General features: G+C 42.8%; 2 protein-coding genes across 8 annotated transcripts in view; one reads left to right on the top strand and one right to left on the bottom strand.

Moving 5' to 3' along the window:
* jkamp (jnk1/mapk8 associated membrane protein) overlaps positions 1 to 18,438 on the top strand; it is a 23,599-nt gene extending 5,161 nt beyond the window's left edge. For 4 of the 5 annotated variants that reach the window (XM_059957065.1, XM_059957086.1, XM_059957102.1 and 1 more), the window contains exons 2-7: positions 11,608 to 11,696; positions 12,742 to 12,896; positions 14,175 to 14,381; positions 15,591 to 15,772; positions 16,154 to 16,230; positions 17,201 to 18,438. In XM_059957065.1, the coding sequence (XP_059813048.1) occupies positions 11,608 to 11,696; positions 12,742 to 12,896; positions 14,175 to 14,381; positions 15,591 to 15,772; positions 16,154 to 16,230; positions 17,201 to 17,419 (929 nt within the window). In that variant the 3' untranslated portion in view covers positions 17,420 to 18,438. The remainder of the gene's footprint in view (positions 1 to 11,607; positions 11,697 to 12,741; positions 12,897 to 14,174; positions 14,382 to 15,590; positions 15,773 to 16,153; positions 16,231 to 17,200) is intronic. The other variant, XM_059957094.1, reaches the window with a different exon arrangement.
* Positions 17,523 to 18,480, bottom strand: part of ccdc175 (coiled-coil domain containing 175) — a 58,462-nt gene continuing 57,504 nt past the window's right edge. For 2 of the 3 annotated variants that reach the window (XM_059957000.1, XM_059957026.1), the window contains one exon: positions 18,023 to 18,480. In XM_059957000.1, coding sequence (XP_059812983.1) covers positions 18,434 to 18,480 — 47 coding nt within the window. In that variant the 3' untranslated portion in view covers positions 18,023 to 18,433. Of the gene's footprint in view, positions 17,650 to 18,022 lie in introns of those variants that run through there. The other variant, XM_059957009.1, reaches the window with a different exon arrangement.

The following is an 18,480-nucleotide window of genomic DNA, read 5'->3' as shown; positions in this document are numbered from 1 at the left end:
TCCTGTACTTCCTTCTCCCTCTCTATTATCTCATCCAGTCTGAGGGAGGGATGAAAGGGGACTTTCTATGCTCTGACTTGCCAAAATAGTCGATGAGTACCAATCTCCTATAGAACTTATCCATGTCCCTCTTAATCTGCTCCTTATGGAGTTTTGCAGTTGGTACAAAAGTGAGGCCTGTTCAGAACCTTTTGCTGGGTTTCTGTATGGGTGAATGTGCGGGAGAGATTCACGATAGTCTCCCCCAGTTATGCACCCTGCCTCTCTTGGCTTTGTCTCCACTCTAGTTTAAAGACTGCATCCACCTCTTGACTATTGTCTGGGCTGTGCTCTCTGTCCAATGGATATGGTCTGTGTCTACCTTAAACTGCCTCGCCGGGATCGTAGGGATATGATTCTTAGTTCTAATAACCTCGTTTACTTGGCCCTTGTTCTGCCTCTGTCAAACTGTGGCTAAAGTTTAATTCTGGCACCCAGATACTGGCATGGGGAAATTTAATACTGGCCATTCTCAGTAGTTGCTGAAGCTGTTTAGTAGCTGTTTAGTAGGGTGAGGGTTAGGTTGAGATTATGCGGGCAGTGGGCGAATCAGCCCTCTTGTGCTTTTTGATCTCGTCACTTGAGATTCAGTTTCACGCAACCCTGCCACTTTGATCTGGCCCCGCCTTCATTAACCAGGTCCAACACTTGCCTTTGTTGAATTTTGCCCCTCCTGACATAGGACATTGGGTTTGTGGGGGTTTGGCAAGGGTTAATCAGGGTGTGCTTTGAGTTTGTGGAGCTGAAGCCAGGGTTAATCGGGGAGTGTCTAGGGTTTGTGGGGGTGTATACCCTTTCTGGACTCTAGGATTAGGTTTGAGCTTTGGGCTGGTGGATGTATATGTTTGGCTGGGTGATGTTAGGCTGCAGAGTTTTGAGTGGTGGTCTGAGATGCAATGGAGGATGGGCTAGTAGGGTTAGGGTTAGGCTGAGATTATGTGAGCAGTGGGCAAATCAGCCCTCTTGTGCTTTTTGATCTCGTCACTTGAGGTTCAGTTTCACGCGACCCTGCCACTTTGATCTGGCCCACGCCTTCATTAACCAGGTCCAACACTTGACTTAGTTGAATCTTGCCCTTCTCGACATAGGACATCCAGCCCGTGGGGGTTTAGCAAGGGTTAATCTGGGTGTGCTTAGGGTTTGTGGGGCTGAAGCCAGGGTTAATCGGGAAGTGCCTTGGGTTTGTGGGGGTGTGTGTCCCTTTTGGACTTTAGGATTAGGTTTGAATGTTGGGCTGGTGGATGTATATGCTTGGCTCGGTTAGGTTGAGATTATGCGGGCAGTGGGCGAATCAGCCCTCTTGTGCTTTTTGATCTTGTCACTTGAGATTCAGTTTCACGCGATCCTGCCACTTTGATCTGGCCCCGCCTTCATTAACCAGATCCAACACTTGCCTTTGTTGAATCTCGCCCCTCCTGACATAGGACATCGGGTTTGTGGGGGTTTAGCAGGGGTTAATCGGGGTGTGCTTAGGGTTTGTGGGGCTGAAGCCAGGGTTAATCAGGAAGTGCCTAGGGTTTGTGGGGGTGTGTGCCCCTTTTGGACTTCAGGATTAGGTTTGAATGTTGGGCTGGTGGATGGATATGTTTGGCTGGGAGAGGTTAGGCTGCAGAGTTTTGAGTATGAGCTGCTATGGCGGCTAGGCTTGTATGGGGAAGTCAGGTTAATCTGGTCCAAGCCTTTCATTATCGTGGTCCGATACTGCTTGGTTCAACGAACTGGGTGTGCACTGGGACACATCGTCAGTAATGCACCCTCGGATCATCAGGTGTTTCGGGCCTTTAATCATAATACATCCTCCCCGAGGTGGCCCAGCCAAAGTTGATCAGACCTGGCTTATGTATTTCCCATGGACCAGATAATGAGTGGCATGTAATTCTGAGGGTAATGCTATTTTTAAACATCATTACCTGGCATCTGTATAACTAGGATTAGGATTAGGGTTGGGATGTACCTTCTGGTTTAGTTGTGGTATGTGGTCCTTTGGACCTTAGGGTTAGGTTTTGGGGGGGGGGGTTAGGGTTGAGGGGGCGTTTCACTGAGTGGTGGAGGGTATAACTGGTGGTGTGGGGTAGGTTTAGCCCCCTGGCGAGAAGAGCATCCGTATTTAAGGGCTGTGAAGATGTTAGTTTCAGGGCAGCCTAGCTTTTTAGGCCTCGTTTAGGCCATACGGGGAATAAGTCTGCAGTGTTTCAATCCATCTCCTCTCTGCTCTTTTTCTTTGGGCGTTTGACCAGTTTATGTTAGTTTCCAGGTCTAATATTTTTCAGGAGTACGTCCCATGCTCCTGGAAGTGCCTGCTAACTGGTCTGTTTTGGTTTCCCCTTCTGATGTTACTGAGGATTGCATATACTACATTCTTTTGTTCACAAGTTATCCTCTGTTCTATCTCGGCCCACTTTCCTGTGGCTCTGTTGTGTATGCTTTTTGAAATTCTCAGGTATATGCATGCCCTGCAGTTTCCCACCTCACAGTTTGGCGCTGCTCGTACTTTGGTACTGATTAGTATGTCTTTCGGATTCCTACCCCTTTTGAAGGCTGAGACAATGAATGGTGTATTGTCCCAGTGTCCCCGCTTCCGTTTTCAGTTCTTCAAAGTGTGTTTTGACTGTCCTGTGAATATTCACTGCCATCCCACTGTATCCTGTTAGCAAGGGTAGTTTCCGTGTTGTGATGTTCTGTGGTCCAGGATTTGTGATACTTTTCAGAAAGTCAGATTTAATGTGCCTAAATGCCTAAGTCAGATTTAATGTCCTTAAATGTGCTTAAGGGTTAATCAGGGTGTGCTTGTAGCGGTGTGCTACAAGCAGCGCTAAAATTACGACACGGAGTCGGTACTGCAGTCGAAGGAAAAAACTTTATTCGAAAACTTCAGCCTCACTTTTAAGCCTCTGTCAACCGGCCCCCCATGGCGAAGAGGCTCCAAAGCTCTGTGCTCGCAAACCCCCGTAGGCTATCTAATTGTGAGTCGGTTCGGATACGCTAGGAAATGAGGCGCTACATAACCCCCCCCCAGAACCGGCGATACACCCCCCAATGTCCACAGCCTGGGCCAGAACCTGCTTGGGAGGTCGGCCTCTGCGCCGAGGCGCCGGAAACTCGGCCGGTTGCGCCAGGTCCACATGGGCCGGCTTGAGGCGGTCCACCGTGAAAACCTCCTCCTTCCCCCCAACGTCCAGCACGAACGTGGACCCGTTGTTCCGGAGCACCGTAAACGGCCCCTCGTATGGCCGCTGCAGCGGTGGCCGATGCCCGCCCCTTCGCACAAACACAAACTTACAGTTCCGTAGGTCTTTGGGTACGCAGGTCGGGTGCCGCCCATGCTGTGAAGTGGGTATGGGGGCCAGGTTACCGAGCTTCTCGCGAAGTCTGCCCAGGACTGCAGCGGGATCTTCCTCTTGCCCCCTCGGGGCTGGTAGGAACTCCCCGGGGACAGCCAGGGGCGCGCCGTATACCAACTCGGCCGACGAGGCGTGCAGGTCGTCCTTGGGCGCTGTGCGGATGCCGAGAAGGACCCAGGGAAGCTCGTCCGCCCAGTTGGCTCCTCGCAGGCGGGCCATGAGGGCCGACTTCAGGTGACGGTGGAAACGCTCCACTAGCCCGTTCGACTGTGGGTGGTAGGCAGTGGTGTGGTGCAGCTGAGTCCCCAAAAGGCTGGCCATAGCTGACCACAGGCTGGAGGTGAACTGGGCGCCTCTGTCGGAGGTAATGTGGGCTGGTACACCAAAGCGGGATATCCAGGTGGCGAGCAGGGCTCGGGCGCAAGATTCGGAGGTGGTGTCGGTGAGCGGGACCGCCTCTGGCCATCTTGTGAACCGGTCCACGATAGTCAGGAGGTAACGCGCTCCGCGCGACACTGGCAGGGGGCCCACGATATCCACATGAATGTGGTCGAAACGCCGGTGGGCGGGATGGAACTGCTGCGGTGGGGCTTTGGTGTGCCGCTGAACCTTGGCCGTCTGGCAGTGCATGCACGTTCTGGCCCATTCACTGACCTGTTTGCGGAGACCGTGCCAAACGAACCTGCTGGAAACCAGCCGGACAGTCGTCCGGATGGAGGGATGCGCCAAGTTATGAATGGAGTCGAAAACACGTCGCCGCCAGGCTGCGGGGACGACCGGACGGGGCTGGCCGGTGGCGACGTCACAGAGAAGGGTCCTCTCACCTGGGCCCACGGGGAAGTCCTGGAGCTGCAAACCAGAGACTGCAGTCCTGTAACTCGGAATCTCCTCATCTACCTGCTGTGCCTCTGCCAGTGCCTCAAAGTCTACCCCTTGGGAAAGGGCATGAACGGTAGGGCGAGAGAGCGCATCCGCCACGACATTGTCCTTACCCGAGACGTGCCGGACATCCGTTGTGTATTCAGAGATGTAGGACAGGTGGCGTTGCTGGCGGGATGACCAGGGGTCGGATGCTTTCGTAAACGCAAAGGTAAGCGGTTTGTGGTCCGTGAACGCGGTGAAGGGCCTACCTTCTAGGAAGTACCTGAAATGCCGGATTGCCAGGTAGAGCGCCAACAGTTCCCGGTCAAAAGCACTGTACTTGAGCTCGGGTGGCCGCACGTGTTTGCTGAAAAACGCCAGGGGTTGCCAGCGACCTGCGATGAGCTGCTCCAGCACCCCACCGACTGCCGTGTTTGATGCGTCCACTGTGAGGGCGGTAGGGGTGTCCATTCTGGGATGTACTAGCATTGCGGCGTCAGCCAAAGCTTCCTTCGTTTGAACGAAAGCGGCGGCGGACTCCTCGTCCCAGGTAATGTCCTTGCTCGGACCCGACATCAGGGCGAACAGGGGGCGCATGATCCGGGCAGCTGAAGGGAGGAAGCGGCGGTAGAAATTGACCATACCTACGAATTCCTGAAGGCCTTTGATCGTGGTGGGTCGGGGGAAGTGGCGGACCGCATCTACCTTAGCGGGCAGAGGGGTTGCCCCGTCTTTAGTAATCCTGTGGCCCAGGAAGTCAATGGTATCAAGTCCGAACTGGCATTTGGCAGGGTTGATTGTAAGACCGTACTCACTCAGTCGGGCGCAGAGTTGACGGAGGTGGGACAGATGCTCCTGACGACTGCCGCTGGCTATGAGGATGTCATCCAAATAGATGAACGCGAAGTCCAGGTCCCGTCCCACCGCGTCCATTAACCGCTGGAATGTCTGTGCGGCATTCTTCAGGCCGAACGGCATGCGGAGGAACTCGAAGAGGCCAAACGGGGTGATGAGAGCCGTTTTGGGGACGTCGTCAGGATGCATCGGGATTTGATGGTACCCTCGGACAAGGTCGACCTTGGAGAAGATCCGGGCGCCGTGCAGGTTTGCCGCAAAGTCCTGAATGTGCGGCACAGGGTAGCGGTCCGGTGTGGTAGCCTCGTTCAGCCTGCGGTAGTCGCCGCACGGTCTCCAGCCCCCCGTCGCTTTGGGCACCATGTGCAGGGGGGAAGCCCAGGGGCTGTCGGACCGCCGGACGATCCCCAATTCCTCCATTCTCTGGAACTCCTCCTTCGCCAGTCGGAGCTTGTCCGGGGGAAGCCGCCGAGCACGGGCATGGAGGGGTCACCAATTGTAGCGGTGTGCTACAAGCAGCGCTAAAATTACGACACGGAGTCGGTACTGCAGTCGAAGGAAAAAACTTTATTCGAAAACTTCAGCCTCACTTTTAAGCCTCTGTCAACCGGCCCCCCATGGCGAAGAGGCTCCAAAGCTCTGTGCTCGCAAACCCCCGTAGGCTATCTAATTGTGAGTCGGTTCGGATACGCTAGGAAATGAGGCGCTACATGCTTACGGTTTGTGGGGCTGATGCCAGAGTTAATCGGGAAGTGCCTAGGGTTAGGGTTAGGTCCCAGGCTCAACTCCTACATTCACCATGGAGGAGACCCCAGATCCTGAGATTGTTCACAGCCACTGGTCTCACAGAGATAAGCAGCGAGTCAACCACCATACCCCCCCACCCCCGGTCAGAAAGATGTTTAAAATTTGATGTGCTGTTATGTGTATAAATTAGTTGTATTATATAGTATACTATGTCCTTGTGTGTGTATACTGTTGCAAGAAAAACTGTGCGAACCCTTTGCAATTACCTGGTTTTCTGCATTAATTACTAATAAATGTGGTGGATTTTCATCTAAGTTACAGTAATAGACAAATACTATCTGCCTAGACTAATAACATACAAACATTGTTAGTTTTCATGTCCTTATTGAACACATTCTTTAATCATTCACAGTCCAGGCTGGAAAAAGTATGTGAACTCTTGTATTTAAAAACTAATAGAACCTCCTTTAGCAGCAATAATCTCTACTAAACGTTTCCTGTAGCTGCTGATCAGACATGCACAACGGCAAGGAGGAATATTAGACTATTCCTTCATACAAAACTGCTTCAGGTCATCAATATTTCTGGGATACCTTGCATGAGCAGCCCTCTTCAGCTAATGCCACAGTATCTCATTTAGGTTAATGTCTTGGCTTGGCCATTCCAAAACTTGAATTTTCTTTTTAAACCATTTCTGTTGTTGATTTACTCTTGTGTTTCGGATCATTGTCTTGTCGCATCATCCAACTTCTATTAAGATTCTGCTACTCGTACTGTTACCCTGATAGACTCCTGTAAAATGTCTTGCTATCATTTTGAATTCATTGTTCCCTCAACGATTGCAAGCTGTCCAGGCCTTGAGGCAGCAAAGCAACCCCAAATCATGATGCTCCTTCCACCATGTTTCACAGTTGGGATGAGGTTATACTGTTTGTGTGCAGTGCCCCCTTTCCTCCAAACATAACGGTGTGCATTTCTGCTAAAAAGTTCAACTTTTGTCTCATCTGTCCACAGAACATTGTCCCAGAAAGGTTGAGGAACATCCAGGTGGCCTTTTGCAAACTTGAGACGTGCAGCAATTTTTTTTTGGAGAGCAGTTGTTTCCTTCCATAAACATCATTCTTAAGTGTTTTGCTTATAGTGGACACATGGACAGAGACTTTAAGAAGTTCTAGAGACTTCTACAGGTCTTCTGCTATTACCCTTGGTTTTTTCACCTCGTTCCGCATTGCATGTTGTGCTCTTGGTGTGATCTTTGCAGGCCATGCACTCCTCGGGAGAATAGCAACATTACTGAATTTCCTCCATTTGTGGACAGTTTCTCTTAATGTGGATTGATGAACATTCAGGTCTTTAGAAATCATTTTCCAGCTTCGTGCATCTCTATAATTCTTCTTCTAAGGTCCTCAGTTGTTTTGATCGAGTTATGGTGCATGTAAACAGATCATACTTGAGAAGAGCAGGCTCTGTAACTGGACTTTGTTTAAGAGGTGGGGTGGTCTTAGTATTTTGTAAAGGTATAATCAATATGAGAAAGTTTCAGTGTATGTGCCACCCCCCCCCCCCCCCCCCCGAGATGTTTTTAATACCAGAGGGTTTGGTCATGTGTAGAAGGATAAAAAGTAGGTGTGGTAGATGTGGAGAACATGTGGCAGAAGTTAGGCTAAATTGTAGCATATGGGTTTGTTATGCAGGGTGTCCTATATATAAGAAAGCTGTGGAAGTGCAGCATGTTCAGGTGGAAGTGGGCAACCTATATCAGAAACTCTGCATAACATACAGAAAGTGTCAGTGGGACCTATTAATACCCCAGGATACTGATAGTATGTGAAGTGCCTGATTGTAAAAGGATTTGCTGATTATTGATAAGCTAAAGTTTGTCACTTTCATGGCAGATGTGGTAAATTGTACAGCACAAACTAAAACGAGGACAAAAAAATAGTTATATTAAAAGCTGCAGAAAAACATCTGAAGCAGGAGTTCCCACACTGGGGTCTATGGACACTTGGTTAATGGTAAGGCTCTATGGTGTGTTTAAAAAAAAAGTTGGGAATCCCTGATCTAGAGATAAAAGACTTAACTCTACAAGTTATTAATGATACCTTATAAGGAGGAGTTTATAATGTTCAGACTTCAAAGAAGGGTTCTTAATGGCTTTTCTAATCTTACAATGGAATGCTTGAAGCCTGCAGCTAATGGTCAAGAATTTAAGAAATTTATAGATGATTTACCAAATAAACTTCATGTTATATGTGTACAGGAAACCTGGTTGAGATCTTGTCCAAGTTTTAAGATACAAGGTTATGGGTAATGGAGGAGGAGTGGCAAACTTTGTCAAAAATGGGATAGCACATAGAGTTATGGAGATTGTGGTTGTTTATGAGTCAATTCTGGTTGAAATTTGGGGGAAAATAGTAAAGAACATTTTTTTATAATCCTTGGGAAAGGTATATCTGATAAATTGGAAAGTATGGATGGAAATGGGAAAATAAGGTAATGTGGTGTGGGGATTTTAATGCTCATAGTGCTCCGTAGAGTTGTAGTGACACAAATGTGAATGGGGTGGTGGTGGAAGACTTTATGAAAGAAAAGCGATGTGTTTGATGGTAGGAGTACAAGGATAAATCTATTTAACAACACTCTGCTTTTGATCGTGCACTGGTATCTGAGGATATGGCAAGTGTGCGTAACTGGGAAGTGTAAACTGATAAAGCAGTGAGGAGTGATCATTTCCCCAGGTAGAATTTTAAAAATGGAAATTGGGATGGATTTGATAAACACTGGACAGCAATTTTTTTGAAAGTGTTGCTTCCTCAGAATTTTTTTGTGGTTATGATGGAATGCTTGCAGCTGAACACAAACATAATTTGACTACTTGTACCATGTAAGAACTTGAATAAACAAGAAATTAACTTCTATTGAGTATCATATTTTTACTTGCTTAGCAGTGTTGACACTTCGCAATAGTTCAGCTAAGCTAAACATGATTTGTTGATAATTTTTGTTTGTACTCAGTGTCTGAGGTTTCTCGTTTAAGTGGCCAATAACAATCAGCCAGCATTGATAGATTCCAGTTGTCCTGATACCGTTTCTCTATGACCGCAATGTCCTGGTGAAATCTTTCACCGTGCTCATCACTGACAATGCCAAGATTTAAGGGAAGAAGACTAAATGGGAATTCAGAAGATGAATCTTTAGAGTCACATTGCACTTCATGGTTTTGTATGTTTGAAGCATGTTGTCAATCAGCTGCACATAGTTTGGTGCTCTGTAGTTGCCAAAAAAAAATTCAGGTAATATCCTTGAATGTCTTCCATGCGATATTCACCAGTCCCACCAGAAGTTCTTTGAATTGTATTCATTTATTAACCAATTGGGATAGAAGTTATTCTTCTGGTGGGTCTGTTAAGCGAACAGTGTTTGTGGGCATTTGGGGAGTCGCCGCGAGGGGGTGAGAGAGAGAGGACGCGATGCTGTAAGCTGGGCGACGGAATGGACCCCGAGTGGGTGTCCGAGGCCAGGATTTTTGGTGAGGAGAGGAGGCAAAGACAGACGTGCCGGGGGTGCTTGGTTGATCACTTCTGATGGTCCTGAGCTACGAGTTGAGGAGGTCTGAGGGGATCGAATGGTGGCCAGAAGACTTCGTTAATTGAGCTCCAACGGTTGTGCATGGTGTTTTGGATTTTGATAAGTTTTGGCGCCTTTTCTTTATTTTCTTTTCCTTCTGTTATTAATCACTTAGTTCTAGTGATCTCTAAAAAGTGTAATCATTTAATCGCATATGGTGTACTGTCTGTTATTTGGCGGGGTGGGGACATCACTCAGCATCCACACAAGCTGATTACCCAGTTTGGCTGGGCCAAAGGCTACTGCCCCTAGACAGAAGTGAGTTGAGCAAGCCTGAGGCGTGCCAGGGGGTTACACCTCAGAGGTCTCAAATAGATTTATCAAACACAATTTTCCTTTCATAAATTTATGCTGAATCCATTCTATTAATCTCCTTTAAGTGGTTTTTTCCATTACATGCTTTAATGAAGATTTCAGAATTTTCCCCACTACTGCTGGTAGTCTAATGAATTGGTAATTTCCTCTTCTTTTCCCCCTCCCTTTTTAAATGTTCCGGTTACAGTATTGGCAGCAACTCATGTGGTTACTTGTTTTGTGAAAAATTTGGAAGCCCCAGTATGAAAATACAAATTGTTTTTAAGAACATTGTCATTGTAAAAGTAAAAATTATAAGTTAACAAAAGAGCATTTTTAGAGAATTGTATATACAGTCGTCCTTTCTTATCTGCGGGGGTTTGGTTCCGGGAACCCCCACGGATACCAAAATTCACGGATGCTCAAGTCTCTTATTTAACATGTCTCCGTGCGGTGAACATTAGGACCTGGCGGCGCAGCTCTGAATCCGCAGTGTTTCTGTTCATGGAAATAATCACGATCGCGATTGAAAATAAGGTGGAAGTAATAAAGCGATCAGAAAGAGGTGAAACGTCATCGGTCATTGGAAAAGCATTAGGCCACAGTCGGTCAACGATGGGAACAATTTTAATGGAGAATGTGAAAGGCCCTGCCCCGATAAAAGCTACAATTATTACTAAGCAACGCAGTGGTTATATTATTGAAATACGTATGTTTTTTAAGTGATTTACATGCCTAGAAAGGTAAAATATGTACTATACACTAAGAAAAACATTTGACTGACGCTACGTAATACCGGATGTACCTGTTCTGACTTCAAATCCGATTTAAAGACGGACTCAGGAATGGAACTCATTCATAACGTGGGGACTGCCTGCACTTTTAAGTCATTTCTAGATTACTTATAATACCTAATATAATGTAAATGCTATGTAAATAGTTGTTATGCTGTATTGTTTAGGGAATAATGACAAGAAAAAATAGTCTGTACATACTCAAATAATGAGTGCTGGAGAGAGAACTTCTGGATTTTCCCGATCCGCGGTTGATTGAATCCGCGGATAAGGAGGGCCGACTATATTATTTACTTGTTTTTAATTTGCACTTGATGTGATTGTTGCAAATGTTACGTGATAAAAATGTTAGTTGTGAGAGTTGATGTAACCTAACCAGTACCATTTAGACAGGTGACATTTTCAGATTTTCTGCTCCTTTGAATGTAATACCTCCTGAACACTGTTGAATGTCACATTTTTTCACGTTATACAGTAGAGTCTTAGTTGTAGGGCATAGATATAGGCCTTTTGGACTATGATGCCTATGTAGACTAATCCTAAGCCTGCTATATAAATCCTTATCTGTCTATGCTTTGCTCATTTGAGTAGCTGTCTAGATGCCTGTTGTTCCTTCCTCCACAGCTTCCCCGACCACATTTTATGAGTAATTAATGCAGAAATCCAAGTAATTGCAAACTTTGTCTTGCAACTGTAAGTTCTGCAACTTCTTTCTGGAAGAGACTCTCATTTGCCTTCCCTAGTCTTTTCCTTTTTTTTAAAAAAGATATTTATAGAGGCTGCTACTGTTCTAGACTCATTAATACATCCTTGAGGAACTTTAGCATCAATGGCCTGGGGATGTGATGGCATACCTGTAGTAAAGTATAACTTCATTTCTCTTCAAGGTTTTCTGTTCAACCACCACTGAATTCTGTTTTGCTGGAATTCCATAAAGTCAAGTTCTGTTTTAATAGTCAATTTTATATAAATGTGAATTAGAACAAATAATTTATCAGAATTAACCTAGTTATTAATGCAATTTGTTTTTAAATGTTACTGTATTTCAGATGTTGATTTGATATGCCCTGGATTATATTGTGGAAAGCAAATAAAAGAAATTGCTAATGACAGTCAACCGCAATATGGAGATTGTGGGGTGAGCTTTGTTCATTTTTGCATTTCTTACATTGTAATCTTGGAGACTTGCAAACAGGCCCACAATTTACTAATCCTAAACTGTAGGCCTTTGGAATGTGGGAGGAAACCAGATTACCACACAGTCACAGGGAGACTGTACAAACTCCTTATAGATAGTGGTGCCTAGTGGAGAGTGAAACAGCTTAATGTTTCAGGTCAACTGTTTTGATGAAAGATTAAGAGATTAGCTTTATTTGTCACATGTACATCAAAGTATACAGTGAAATGTGTTTTTTGTGTCAGTGACCAACACAGTCTGAGGATGTGGTGGGTGCAGCCTGTAAGGGTTGCCATGTTTCTGGTGCCAACATAGTAGGCCTACAACTTCCTAACCCTAATCTGTATGTCTTTGGAATGTGGAAGGAAAGCGGATCACCCTGACTAAATCCATATGGTCATGGGGAGAATGTACAAACTAGTTCTAGACAGTGGTTTGAGTCGCTGGTGCTGTAATAGCTTTTCACTAACTGCTACAACACCACTTTGGCAGTCATCAATCTGGAAATATTAATTCATTTTTTAACCACAAATGTTGCCTGACTTCCTAAGTATTTCCAGCATTTTGTATTTGTTTCAGGGTTTAAACTGCTGCTGTATTTTCCTTGTAGATGTAAATCATATGTTTGTATATAGTTCAGTGTACAAAACCATCATGCTGTTCAAAAATGTTCAAAAGATCATTCATATTCACATGGTACAAGTGATATAAAATCTAATTTAGTTGTATTTGTTTGTAAGTTATCTTTGATTGCACCTAAATTCAAGCCTAAATGCATTCAAATGCATTTTGTAATAAAGGGATTTGTAGTTTGAATAAAGTCAATAGCAGGCTCCATTAACATCTCTAATTTAATTCCAAACAATGTTGGCTTTTTTTTACTTAAAAACAAAATTATTGAAGGTATCTAGTAGATGTATTCACCCTCTATCAGTCTGGCATATGGCATATATTTATGGTACAGAAAGTTGAAAAGATTTTTCATTGTCCTAAAAATTCTCAACAGGTATGTCCAAGAGGAGAAAGATCAGATGATCTGAAAATTTGTCGTAAATGTGAAGCATCACCAGAGTTGTATGACTGGCTGTATCTTGGTTTCATGGCAGTTCTGCCTTTGGTTTTGCACTGGTTTTTTATTGAATGGTACTCGGGCAAAAAAAGGTTTGTGATATTTGAGAATTTGGAATGTGAATCGGTGTTATTATAATAGAAGGATAAGTGCCTTAATAGATTTCAGCATTGCACTTTTATCTGTAAGTCATAAATTTATAAGCAGTAGGGTCCAATTTGGGTGTAAGTCTACATCTATGAATGTAAAATGTAAATGAACAGTATGTTCTGGACAAAACAGAATATTTATGTACTTGTGGAAAGCAGAAGTGTATGTATACATAGACGTTTAATTAAAGCACAATTGGATGCTCATAAGTATTACTTTCAGTAAGAAATTAAAATCCTTTAAATTCATAGACATGGAATTGTGACTTTGTGTCAGAGAAATGTATAATTTAGCTGTAGTTGTATTTAACATTATGATATGATGCACCTATCGATATGGACTATTATCTGAAATATAGTCAGTGCCAAAGGTGACAGTTCCCAGAAACATGCTTGCTAACATAGACTGATGTACTTGTAAAATAATAGCTATACCATAGGAACGTGTTCAAGAGAAAGAGATAATAGCAATGTTAAATTTTGTTCACAAAGTCCACAAGTGGTATCCAGAACATGGGAACAATTATTGAAAACAGCCATTTGTTGCCTTATTCTATTTCTTCATTATTTTAAGTCACTCCAAGATTATACCAGCATTCAATTATATGACTCAGATGAAATTTATTATATAGTACTGTGCAAAAGTCTTCGGGACATAAATTTAGCTAGGGTGCCCAGGACCTTTGCACAGTACTTTAGTAATTTTATGTATTGCACTGTACTGCTGCCGCAACAAAAAACACATTTAATGACATGTAAGTGGTTATAAACCTGATTCTGATATGGGTCTCCATTGTGGACAGAGTGGAAAGGGGGAAGGAGGCCGGAATCATGGTTGGGAAAAGGGGATGGAAGAGGAGAGGGAGTGGGAAGCAGCATAGAGACATTCTGTAATGATCAATAAACCAATTGTTTGGAATCAAATTACCTTGCCTGGTGTCTCAGGGATAATGTGTCTGCACCCACTCCCCTATCACTCCTGCTCTGCCACCTGTCCCACACCCAACTCGCAGAACTCCACCCTTGCCACTCCCAACAGCCTTTGCTTGTGCCAGATTTATTAACTCGTGCTCTCTCTCCACTCTAAGTTGACAAACACTACTGTGCAAAAGTTTAGGTACCCTAGCTATATCTTTGTTTCTAAGACTTTAGCATAGTACTATAGAAATTTATTTAAAACCAAATTCATTTGAAATATAATTCATTGTATTTTTTGTACAGTTCCAGTGCTCTTTTTCAGCATGTGACTGCATTACTAGAATGTGCTGTTGCAGCCATTGTCACATTGTTAGTGAATGATCCAATAGGAGAGCTGAAAATTCGGTCCTGCCCTGTGAAGGTGCTATCAGATTGGTATACAATGCTTTATAATCCCAGTCCAGATTATATTACTACACTGCATTGTACACAGGAAGCTGTATTTCCCTTGTAAGTATATGTTTTTCAATATATGCAATACTGACTTGTTCAGTTTTTTGATATTAATTTAGTTATTGCTATGTAAAAACATCTGATATAGTCGGCCCTCCTATCCGCGAATTCCGCATGCATGAATTCAACTAATCGCGAAAACCTAGAAGTGCTCTTCCAGCACTTGTTGTTCGAGCATGTGCAGACTTTTTTTTCTTGTCATTATTCCCTAAGCAATGCAGTATAACAACCATTTTACATAGCATTTACATTATTAGGTATTATAAGTAATCTAGAGATGATTTAAAGTATATGGGAGGATGTACGTGGGTAATCGTGGATCGGGATTGAAAAAAATCGTAAGTTTTCTTAGTAAGTCGGAACAGGTACATCTGGTTTTATTTAGCGTCAGTTAGTCAAACGTTTGTCTCAGTATATCGTATATAAGAACGTATGTTTCAGCACCGGGCTTGGGAACGGAAGTTCTTGGGACTCGGGACAGACTGCTCCTGAGTGTTCTCTCCACCCTGCCGGGTTGATGTGGAAGAGCAAAAACCCAAAACCCAATAATTAAACCACTGCGTTGCTTAGTAATAATTGTAGCTGCTTTCATTGGGGCAGAGCCTTTCTCACTTTATCTTTTAAAATTGTTCCAATTGTTGACCGACATAGCCTAATGTTTTTCCAATGACCGATGGTGTTTCACTTCTTTCCAGTCACTTTATTATATTCATTTTATTTTCAATCGTGTTCGTGATTATTTTCACGAACAGAAACACTGCGGATTCAGATCTCTGCTGCCGCGTCGTAATGTCCAGTGCACTGAAACAGGCTAAATAAGGCCTGGGGTTCCGCTGGGTCCTAAGGTCCAGCGCACTGAGACAGGTTGAATAGGGACTTGAGCATCTGTGAATGTTGGTATCCGCGGGGGGTCCCGGAACCAATCCCCCGCATATAAGGAGGGCCGACTGTATTTTTAAATACAAGTGTAAACTAAGTAGTTCTCTGGGTCATATAAATACAGTTTGTATTTGTTTTTTGAGTCTTTGTGTTTTTAAATTTAAAATTAAGCATTGTGCATAGAATAATGGCTGCCAGCCTTCTGAGATGTCAGAAATGGAAGAGATAATGGGAATCCTAAAAATTGGAAATCAATATTTCATAAAATGAAAATTTCCCCTTTACTAATGTTGCTAACCTGATAGTCTGTTGTCTGTTTGATTTCAGATACACTATTGTCTTTATATACTATGCCTTTTGTCTCGTTTTCATGATGCTGCTTCGTCCACTGCTGGTTAAAAAGATTGCATGTGGTCTTGGAAAATCAGACCGATTTAAAAGTATTTATGCAGCGCTTTACTTTTTCCCAATTCTTACAGTACTTCAGGCAGTTGGTGGAGGCCTGCTTTGTAAGTGCATTTTTATTTAGTTACCATCTTAAATTTAAAATCAACTACAATTTACAATAAATTCTGACAGAATTTTTACCATAACACAATTGACTTTAATTAACCAATAGAACCTTGATCTAGATATTGGAAAGGATATCTCTTGACCAATTTACATTGCAATGAATATGCCTGAAAATATGGGTCTTGGGTGTTGGTTTAATTTCACATTTGGGATTCCTAGTTAAGGATCTAGAATTGCTATTAATACATTACCTTAATATTGAAATAAATGCTAATTAAATGTATACCAGTTCAGTTAGTGGCAAAATACATATGTATATGTACCATATTTTAATTTGATTTTCTGCATATTTTCTTAACTTCCAACCTCTTTTTCAGATTATGCTTTTCCATATATAATTTTAGTCTTGTCCTTGGTAACTTTGGCAGTATATATGTCCGCTTCAGAAATACAGGTAAGTTAGAATAAAAAAAATTAATAAGGGTTTGGAGAACTGACATATTATAATATTAGACAGTAAGACATAGGAGCAAAATTAGGCCACTCAGACCATTGAGTCTGCTGTGCCATTCCATCATCGCTGATTTATTATTCCTCTCAACTCCATTCTTTTGCTTTCCCCCGCAACCTTTAATACCCTGACTAATCAAGAACCTATCAACCTCCACCTTAAATATACCCAGTGACTTGGCCTGCACAGCTGTATGTGGCAATGAATTCCACAGATTCACCACCCTTGGGTTAAAAGAAAATTTACTTCATCTCTATTCTAAGTAGACATCCCCCTATTCTGTGGCCATGCCCTCTGGCCCTAGACTCCGCCATTATAGGATACCTATCCTCCACATCCACTTTATCTAGGCATTTCAGTATTCAGTCAGTTTCAGTGAGATCCCTTGCCCCTCTCATTCTCATAAACTCCTGTGAGTACAGACCCAGTGCTATCAAACACTCCTCATGTCAACCCTTTTATTCCAGAGATCATTTTTGCGAACCTCCTCTGGACCCTCTCCAATGTCAGCATATCTTTTTTTTGGATAAAATGCTCAAAATTGCTCACAATACTCCAAATCCAGTCTGACCAATTCCTTACAAAGCCTTAGCATTACATCCTTATTTTTGTATTCTAGTCCTCTCAAAATGCTAACATTGCATTTGCCACCTTTACCACAAATTCAACCTGCAAGTTAACCTTTAGGGAATCCTGCATGAGGACTCCATATTAGACCCAATTGATTTAAAGGCTGTGAAAATTAATATGAGAATAGGTGTGGCTTTAATTACAATCTATGTGAACACTTTAAAGGATTCACAGAAAGTGTAAGTTTTGAATTACGAATGTTTAATTGCTTTCAGTGAAAACTACTAAATATACAAATGTAAATTAGATTCTATGTATAATTAAAATTGTTTCTCCTTAACAGACTTACAAGGATTTGATCACCAAAAAGAAGAGAATGGTTGTTCTGTTTAGTCACTGGATACTGCATGCCTATGGAATAATCTCAATTTCCAGACTGGATAAACTGGACCAGGACCTGCCACTGTTGGCCTTAGTGCCCACTCCAACACTTTTTTATCTGTTAACAGCTAAATATACAGAGCCTTCAAGGATACTGTCAGAAGGTGGCAATGGACATTAGTGGATAGAAAAATAACAATATACAGCAGATTGATCAATGAATGGTAGAGATTATTCTAACATCCCAAGGAGAAACAGTAATCACCATTCAAACCTGTTTTTATTGCTTAAGGTTATTTATATTCTTCATATACTTGAAAGAAATTGTTCCAAAATGTATAAAACAAATTTTAATAAAGTAAATTGCATATGTCACACATTGGATAACTGAAACGTAGCAACTTTGATATTCTGTGGGGGGAATAAATTGGGAAAGGTTAAAATTATAGTAAAGCATCATTTTAGAGAGTTTGAACTACTGCAGATCGCTAGCTGTTCAAATTCAATTAATATTTGATCTTACAGGATTGCTTTTAAGTATAATTCTGTTGTGCACATTTGCTCATAATTACACAGTAAATAATTGAAAGAAGAATGGGCAAAAGATCATTAAGACAGCATGTTGAGAATGCTAATACTGAAATATGCTTACTCAATAGAATAACTCACTTCTGTAGGCTAAACCAACTATGCGTTGTTTTGCACAAAGCCTCTATGGAATTCCTGTTAGGTACACTATCCAGAGATTTAATCATATCCAAAACTGGCACCACTGTTTATCTCTCCCCCCCCCCCCCCCCCCCAAATTCACTTCATTGGACAAAACCATATTGGTATTTCAGTGGGCAATATTACATAGTTTACTAAAATTTGTAGTATTTTCACTTAGAGGTTAGTTACTATTCCTGTATTCTTTGGAGACCAGAACCATAAGCTCTTTGAATCTAAAAGCACAGACTTTAAGGGTAAACTCATGAGTATGAAAATTCGTAGCATGTATATTTCAACGGATGTTGGATTGTAAATCTGAAGATTTCGTTTTTTTCCAGCAAGCAGCATAAGCTTCTTAATTCAGAAAGAGCAATGGACATTAAAAGAGTTTTAAAACTAACAGTTAATCCACATTCTAATAGATAAGTTACTCAATTGTAATTGTAAATGTTTCATTGTAATCAAAATCCTACCTCATGTATATTCACTGATGGAGAATGGTTTGTTTTATCATACACACTTCTTTTGCTC

The sequence above is a fragment of the Hypanus sabinus genome, chromosome 2, assembly GCF_030144855.1.
Source record: "Hypanus sabinus isolate sHypSab1 chromosome 2, sHypSab1.hap1, whole genome shotgun sequence".
NCBI classification, from domain to species: Eukaryota; Metazoa; Chordata; class Chondrichthyes; order Myliobatiformes; family Dasyatidae; genus Hypanus; species Hypanus sabinus.
This window is presented reverse-complemented; position numbering and strand designations above follow the sequence as displayed.